Source organism: Cyprinodon variegatus, unplaced genomic scaffold (genome assembly GCF_000732505.1).
Source record: "Cyprinodon variegatus isolate N-32 unplaced genomic scaffold, C_variegatus-1.0 Scaffold142, whole genome shotgun sequence".
NCBI lineage: Eukaryota > Metazoa > Chordata > Actinopteri > Cyprinodontiformes > Cyprinodontidae > Cyprinodon > Cyprinodon variegatus.
Window position 1 is genome coordinate 116,506 of NW_015150595.1, and position 8,787 is coordinate 125,292.

The 8,787-nt window shown below is 40.8% G+C and overlaps 1 protein-coding gene across 1 annotated transcript in view; it reads right to left on the bottom strand.

The window, feature by feature from the left end:
* LOC107086052 (membrane-associated phosphatidylinositol transfer protein 2-like) overlaps nucleotides 1–8,787 on the bottom strand; it is a 101,124-nt gene that overhangs the window by 7,739 nt on the left and 84,598 nt on the right. Inside the window, exons 18-25 of the mRNA XM_015376787.1 lie at nucleotides 8,487–8,648; nucleotides 8,120–8,386; nucleotides 7,637–7,785; nucleotides 6,127–6,243; nucleotides 2,095–2,211; nucleotides 1,843–1,991; nucleotides 945–1,094; nucleotides 672–855 (exon numbers count right to left, since the gene is read on the bottom strand). Coding sequence (XP_015232273.1) covers nucleotides 672–855; nucleotides 945–1,094; nucleotides 1,843–1,991; nucleotides 2,095–2,211; nucleotides 6,127–6,243; nucleotides 7,637–7,785; nucleotides 8,120–8,386; nucleotides 8,487–8,648 — 1,295 coding nt within the window. The remainder of the gene's footprint in view (nucleotides 1–671; nucleotides 856–944; nucleotides 1,095–1,842; nucleotides 1,992–2,094; nucleotides 2,212–6,126; nucleotides 6,244–7,636; nucleotides 7,786–8,119; nucleotides 8,387–8,486; nucleotides 8,649–8,787) is intronic.

An 8,787-nucleotide genomic window follows, 5' to 3' on the forward strand; every position in this document is an offset into this window, starting at 1 on the left:
TTTAAGTAACAAATGTGGGTACTTTGGACACCACTGCTTAAAAGTATAATATTCTCACCTCAAATGATCTTAAAACGTATTTTTGTTAAACACGGCAACTGAAAAGAGAACTTTTAACTTAATACTCTGAGCTCTGTGAGCGCTCCATTGAAAGCTGCTGCTGCTGCAGTGCATGCTGGGACAGCTGTCAATCTCAAGAACCGACAAGTCTGCTCTGATGCATGCTGGGTAAAGAGAGAGGCGCGAGAACAACATCCGAAGACTTAGGCTGTTCTCTGTTTGCTGTTCTTGTGAATTGGAACAGTACTAGGGCTGACGCTGATTATTTTTCACGAGTACATGAGAACACGAGAACGCACAAGTACACATATTGAGAAATGGCCTTTGTCTTTTTAGAACCGTGCACCTATCCCATCCCCCTTTTTTTCACTTTTTAAGTTTGCGAGCATTGAGTTCCTTCTGCCGTTTAGCTCTAAATGCTTTCTCTTAAGGAGAAATGAAGAATCCCCACTGCATGATGCTGCCACCTCTATGTTTCCAAGGCTGTTTAAATACAAATGTTCTCAAAAAGCATGAATTTCAAGCATTAAAGTGCAACAGAAAAAATGGTGTTGAAATTCCCACTGGTGTCTCTCGTGAAACAGATGAGGACCCATTCCAGTGGCGCTTACCTCACTGATGAGCGTTTTGAGGAAGTTGGCCTTGTGTCTGAGCGGGTCGTGAACGAGCCCGTCGCAGAACGACACGATCCCGTGTGGAAAGTTGTGCTGGGACAGCCAGGCCACCACGCGCTGCTTCTGCATGTCAGGGCGACCCGTGACGTAAACGATCAAGTAGCCCAAATCCTGCCAGAACCTGGAAAGAAGCACGAGGCATGAGCTCATCAACTACCCCAAAAGCCTCTGCGTTACGTTTCTACGCGACGGACTGGTGGTTATCTGTACCTCACCACATCCACGGCTCCGGCTCGAACTTTGGGGTCGCTTCCCATTATGGATACGCTGGCAGCAAATGAGCCGTCTATGCTGAAGACGACAAACTCGGTGCCTTTGGGCACAACAGTGAGATAACTGTCTGCACAGGTGTGGTCGCCTCTGTTAGAGACACAGCAGGGAGATAGAAGTAGAGAATACTTCAGCGGTTGGTTTCTGGTACATTTGCATTTTTCAGATCATTTTAAAAATATGTGCATAGCCAAATGTAACATTTGTAAATACAAAAGTCAGTTTGAATATGATTTTATAACTGATATTTACCTATATTATATCCTTTATACATTTTGAAACCATATAAATACTGACCATAGTGGCGATATTGCTTCTCACCCACAATCCCTTGCTACATCACTATCACGGTCACATGACCCAACAGTTTCCTTTAAACGATGATGATCGGCCAATACTGACGAGTAATACCAATATATTACCTATCACTGATGAGTGTATTATTACAGCCCAGTCATGCAAACTCACCCATGGATGCCTTTTCTATTTCTTGTTGCTAAGCCTTAAATTCCAGAAAAAGAAAATTAAAAACAATCCACTGGACTTTGTTTCCATGTTTGAAGACGTTTTACTGGAGTCCAAATTAAAATACTGATATTTTTGGAGCGGGGCATAAGCAGACCTTTAGATTACTTCATATTGTCACACATATCTATTGAAATATATTTTTTTTGGAGCAAGTAATTAATCTGTCGTAAAATGAAAAAATCTGATCAATCATCATTAGAGTTTGTCTTTATTCGGGCTCTCTTTGTAAAATATATTTCTTTTTTTCACAAACTAAAACTTTTAGGTCTGTTTACAAAAACACAAATAAGAGATCAAATGAAACACAAACCTGACCACCATTTTAACAGGATACACCCCAATACCCAGTCTCCTGTTTGCTGGGATTACATAGGAGACACGTCCGCTGCTGTTAGTGAGCTGCGTATCAAAGTAGACCCACTCTCCAGACGGAGGCTGGGTCATGATGTGGATGTCGATCTGAAAGAGAGATAAAGGTTAAAGTTTCACTGACTCTGAATTAATTTGATCTCACATTGATTCCTTGTTTCCGTCGTTCACGGCTGACTGTTTTTCATGGCACCTTCTCGCCGGTGAGGGTGACCATGTCCAGGGGCCCGTACATGAAGCGGCCCGTTACCATCTGCGCTCCGTCCTCCGTAAACACGGCATCGTTCACACGATGGTTAGCTGTCACGTTCTGAAAATAGGGAAAAAGTGAAAATTTGGTTCCATTATGTGAGATTTGACTTTTTCTATCACATTATTACATTAACACTGATATAAAATAACAAATGTTTACTAACAAGCAAATATATATGAATTGTTTTCTGTTAAGGAAAATTATGTTATCTATTTTCAAAGGATCGCTGTAACTCTTGACCCAATAATTAGCTTAATTTGAGATTATTTTTTCAGGTTAATATAAAGTGCTTGTATATTCAGAGACCATGCCAGCTGCTATTCTCAAAAACTCACCTATGTAGTAAAGTGAAGCTGTGATATCAAGCAAGGAAAAGGTTATTGCTTTTGCAACTCTGATTGCTCAACGGAGAATACTTTTAGAATGGAAATCCCGATTACTACTTTCCGATATGATGATGTTCCTTAAAGATCCAAAAAGTGAAATATTTTCTGAAAGGATCAACCAAAAAATTCTACAAAGTAGAAGTATGGGACCATTTACTGGGTTATTCTGACAAACTTGCAACTCTCCCTTCTCACTACTAAACAGGACTCAATGTAAAGTACTTTCGTTTTGGGATAATAATCTCATTGTCATGATCTTGGCGCTGATGGTTTGGTTTTTTCCTTTGCTCCTTGCTCCCCTGTCTAATTGGTTCTGCGGCTGATTATCGCCGATCATTTCCACCTGGTTCCTCTACTATTTAAGTTGTGTGTTTGCCTCCCATCAGCGCCAGGTTATTCGTGTGTTTTTGTGAGACGTTTCCTAGCTTTCTGAAGTCTGTCTGTTTTCCTGATATTGACCAGTTTCTGTCCTGAGGATCTCGAGTTTTGCCTTGCCCCTGTCTGCTCTGTTTGTCGTATCTGATCTTGGATTCCACCGGCTTCTGAACCTGGGACTGTTTTCTGACTTCGGCCTTGGATTTCCCTTCTGGACTCTGTTGCTGCTCGGCGTCTACTGCTCACACTCTAGGAACTCTGGGGGCGTCGCCCGCCGCAACTGCGGTCAAACCTCCCTCCTGGATTCTGCTGTGTTCTCCGCGAACGGACTGAACTTTGAATCAGGTCAGTGACTTTGCTCCAAGTCGTATTCAGCTCCACATCCAGTCAATGGCCTGTATTCTCCTATCCCTGCAGAGATCCGCCCCGCAGCAGACGAGCAGCCCCGCGCACCTGTTTGTTTATAATAAACACTTTGAACTTTCCCACTGCCTGTCTCGCCTCGAATTCTGGGTCCAACATTCTGGACTGACACTCATCCCTTTTTTTTTCTCTTAATTTTATTTTATTTTATTTAAGCTCTTTTTCTTTGCTGGCACTGGGTTAGTCGGTGGTTAGGTGGGGTTTATAAAAATATAAAACTGTTGAAATGAACTGTTGTTCATCAAAGGAATTGTAACAAAACACTACAATCTGCATGGCATTGCACATCAGTTTTAACAACAATAAAATTATGAGTTAAAAAAAAAAATAACCTATGTAACTTGAGAGGGTCATTCGCTCACTGAATGAGTCATGTGACCCTGAGCGCTGCTTTAAGGCCTTCTGGGCTCAGGGCTAACAGCTAAAAATTGTTGGTAGCCAACCAAACAGATATGAAACATCTGATCAGACATATTTTTGTCTAATCTGATGTAGGATTTAATCTATAGGGATAAATGTCACCTTGATTTAACAACTAACTCCATCACTTCTCAATCTGCTGATCCAAGCATGGAGTTATAGGGTTAGTGCCCCTAGTGGCTAAAACAGGGTTTACACAGGAATGAGTAACTCTAATTTAATGCTTTTAAATAATTTTTAATGCAATCAGCAGTTATCCATCAACAGGTACCCATGACTCTCTAATATATATATTGTAATATGATATATCTGACAAAATTGTTTTTGTAAATGTTTTTTTTAAATATTTTAAATAAAGCATTTTCAATGCCTGGACTGGCGACCTGCCTGTAGACAGCTGGAGATAAGCACCAGCACCCTGCTAGGGATAAAGCGTGTCAGAAAATGGATGGATGGATGGATTGTAATTGTCACGATAATCACATTTAATGAATTTTAATGCCAATTAAGGCCCTAATTTAAAAATAATAATTGAATGACCTGCGGAAACCCTGTAAAAGATACAAAGCGTTTAGACGGTTAGCTGATTAATAAACATGTATTTTAAGTTTTTAAGCTGTTCATTGAAAAAAAACACTCTTTTCAACATTCACAATGGGCTCTCTTTAGTTTAAAAACCTGGGTAGTTCATGGTAATTCCAAGAAGGAATGAGGAAATATCACATTTCCTTGGAGGTAAGATGAAGAGTAGTCAGTAGATCTGTCCTAATTCTGCTTTTCCTGGGCTTACCAGAAGAGCATGTAGCAAATTGTGCTGCTCTTTCTATATAAAACACTTTATGCTTTTGCCATAATGTTAATGTGAACAACATTTTGTCTCAACTCATGTTTAAGTCCCTGCGATGGACTGGCAGGCAACCTGCCCAGGGTGGACCCCGCCTCTGACCCACAGACAGCATCCCTCATGACCCCGCAGGGGATAAGTGTGACAGAAATGGATGGATGGATGTTTTAGTCCACATTTATCTCATACATTTTTCTAAGATTTATATTTGTGTGACATTTCTTTCTATAATCTTTTTGCTGCTGTACACCAGACCACCTGCACAAAGCAAAGCTTACGGCCTCCACTGTTCCTCCCATCATGCTGCGCTCCGACTTCCTCGGAGCTCGAGGAGAGCATGCACTATATTATTATAAAATTCATAGGATCAAAACTTGCAGAAAAGATCGCTTAATTTAATATGACATTAAAAAAATCTCCATCAGCATCCAGCATATGTTCATTTTTTGCCCAAATAATTCTTTTTGTTGTGGATTTTTGTAACAGGTATCAATAAGATCACATCATCTTTACATTTACATCACATCAAAATAAAAGCTTATTTAAAACAAAAAGCCCAGCTGTATATATGAATTAAAAATAGAATTGTGAAAATATATCCCTGTTAGATTTCACTATAACGTTATTAAAGGACACATTGAGAGCTTATTTTTCATTCATCTTTACATGTAATGACAAAACATGTATTTTTGTTGTGGCTGCTTCAAGCTGCTCATGAGAAGGATCCAGATTTATAGATGTGTTTTAATGGTTGTAATTTAATCTGAATATAAAAATCTAACCTTTAATAGTGACAGTTTTTAATCTAGGCTGCTGGAGGCGACCCAATGCACCGCAGCTGTCCAGCATAAACAACTAGAGGCCATTTCATTTTATAATTATCATTTTGTAGGAAAAAAATATGTTTTCAATTTGTATATTTATAAAAAATGTCATTTAAATTTTTTGTAATGGAAAAGAGGGAAATTCCCACAGATTCTGTATTGATGCAAACTGGCCTGTCCCTAAACATAATGTTCTGTTGCTCAAAAGTGAAGAAGACAAAGAAGACCGAATTACCAGATGACACTAATAAAAAAAAACTATTGATTAATTAATATTATTAGGAAATGGGAGAGATTCCTGGATTTCACACTTGATTTTTATTTAAATATTAATAAATATGTAAAAATGGATAAAAACTTCACTGTCCCCATTTCCTATTTTAATTTTCATACAATGTATTTATTTTTATCTCTTAGCTGGAAATGTCCCCAGATTAGATTGTAGAAATCTGGTCACCTTAAGTTGAAGTCAGTGGTAGTCGAAAACGTATTGTGTGAATATATCAGTTAAATAATATAAATCTTCACTAGTTTTAAACTTTGTTGTGATAGCTGTTAATTTAATAAGTAGCATGTAGATGAACAGTTGAACCTAAATAAAATGACTGAGACCAGATCTGATTTTGTTTCCGCTTGCAACAGACTTTCTGTTGCTGAAATTCAGACGTGTAAAAAAAAAAAAAAAAAAAGCAATTCTCACCCGTATTTTTACGTGAGTCCTCTTACGAAGCCACTTCTCCCGAGGTTTGGAGGGCGTAAATTCGGACACTTCTTTCCCATCCAGCTCCAAAATACTTGAGTTCTCATGTCTCATTACCTAAAGCACCAAAAGAGAAACCTTAAAAGAGATATTTAAGAGAAACTGACTGGTTTTTTAAAAAAAAGCAGGCTGACAGGAAAGGGGGTATGAGAACGGGGGTGGAGACATGCGGCAAAAGACCACAGGTTGGATTTAAACCTGGGTCGGGCGTGTGAGGATTAAGGCCTCTATACGTGGGTCGTGCACGCTAACCACTGAGTCACCTGCATGCCCAAAAATAAACATCTTTATTTGCTGATGTAGCGAACAACACGCCAATAAGATTTGGTTTTCATTTTGGCTTCAACCTAAAAAAAGAAACGTTTTAACAGCAAACAGATGGGGTTTATGGCTAAATTAATGGAGTACATTCTCTGTTCCAATTTGCATGTTTTCAAAATAAAAGCAAGGCTTCAATGGGCTACTGTATAAAACCTCGAACTCAATGCTATTCCTGACATTTTAAATTGAAAAAGCTTCCTGGATGGGAAGAGAAACGTCTTCAAACTTGAAAACAAAGTCCAGTGCATTGTTTTTTTTTTAAACATTTTTTGGAATCATTCTCTTCACTTCCAGCCTGAAACAAACGCTCACTCTTAACGCACGCATTGACCCATAAAAATATTGCTGCTAACATCAACGTAGACTTTCTGTCACTTTAAAAAATGACCTTATTTTTTACCTCTACAGGTTGTGTTCTGATGTTAGTATAAAAGCTGCAGTTGTTGTGTCTGCAAGTCTTATTTCTTGGCAGAAGATAAATGTTTCAAGCATAACTGAGCCTTTAGGCCATCAGAGTAATTCACTTCACAGTAATTCAACTCAATTAGGTTTATTTCTATAGCGCCAGTTCACAACACCTGTCATCTCAAGGCACTTTACTGTTCACCAGATCATCCACTCAGATTGATTCAAAGTTTTCTATCTAAGGAAAACCAGTTGATTGCATCGACTCATTGAATTGAAGGCAATCCCTCACACTAAGCATGCTTGTAGCGACAGTGGAGAGGAAAAACTCCCTTTTAACAGGAAGAAACCTCCAGCAGAACCAGGCTCAGTGTGAGCGGCCATCTGCTGAGGCCGACTGGGGTTCAAGGAGACAGAAGCAGAAAGAAAAAGAGATACTAAAGGCAACTGTCAACCAGCTCCACAGGCGGCCCCGTCCAGGAAACACAGCCAGGCAGCCGAGCTCAGAGCCAACTCCCATGTAAGAGGACAAAGAGAGCAAATCCAACCAGTCACAGTCAGAGAAACAGGACTGCACTGAAAAACAGGCTGATCTCCAAAATCTACAAAGGTGTTGATGGCAGCAGCACAGCTGATATTTCACTCCAGGATGGTGTTAGAGCCAAATAGGAAGAGACCAGATGAAGCTACTATGAGAAAAAGCAGAGAGCAGAGGGGCACAAACCTGTCGGAGCAGGAATGAAACAACATCTGTGGACTCCCAGTAGGAGGCGTGGAAGAGATGAGGCAGAGCCACGGTCGGGAATGCTGTCAGAGCATCTGGGCAGTAGAGAGCGTAGTCCATGCGCTTACTCCCCCACCAGCGTGAGGCAACTACAGCAATCAGAGGTAAGTAGACACAATCAGTGCTTCTATGTGTATAGAGAAAGTCTTTAGATGGATTCTATGTCTAAAGCAGAAGAGGGGGTTTCACTAAGAGGCTCTATCGATGAAACAGAAAGGGATGTGTCACACTTGAAGGGTTTGAAACTTGCATGTTCTTGGTTTTCTGGTAAGCCAGAAATTTTTCTTTTTTTAACACCATTTCAGGACTACAGAGGAAGATTATCTGAGGTCGGAACAGGCCAGAAGTTGGGCAATGAGGACAGCTCCTACAGTTCCACAGCAAACCCTCACTCACATCCTCTAACTACAACTCCCAGGGTACCTTGCTCTATGTGCTTCAGCAGCCTGGGCGAAGGGGGCACCGAGCTGATGTCTGTGATGTCAGATGTGACATCAGTGATGTCAGAGGTCACGTCAGTGCTAAGATCTGAGCTATGCTCAGATTCCACACCGTTAGCTCTCGGGAACACCCGACGGATTTTGTTGTGCAAGCGAAACGTTGCCCTCCGTGAGGCAAATCTATTATGAGGCAGATGCAGCTGTGACAGCAGGCTGGGCCTTTTTGTGTGGCTCTCTTCATGTTTGTCCGCTGGAGGCGGTGGGGGGGGCGTATGAGGGGAGGAAACGAGAGGGTCAGCGCTTAAACTGCGAAATCCGGACAGTCAGGGGGGCTTAGGAAGTGAACTTACTGGTGGCGATGTTGTTAGCTGTGTAAGAGTCGGCTAGGCCAGACACCTGGCTGGCTATGCTGGCCTCGCTGGCCCTGCGACTGCAGCGAAGATGAGGAACACCTGGCGATGTGGAAGCTGGGCACAGACCATCAGCATATAAATTGGACTGGAGAGTATCAGCTGCTGAAACAGAGAAGAAGAGAGAATAAAGACTGTTTGATTGATCAACCTTCAATGTATTTAAAGGCACACTATGCAACATTTTTCAGTTAATGAATGTGTTCCATAACGTTTTGGATGATTAAATGAGTCATTTCAG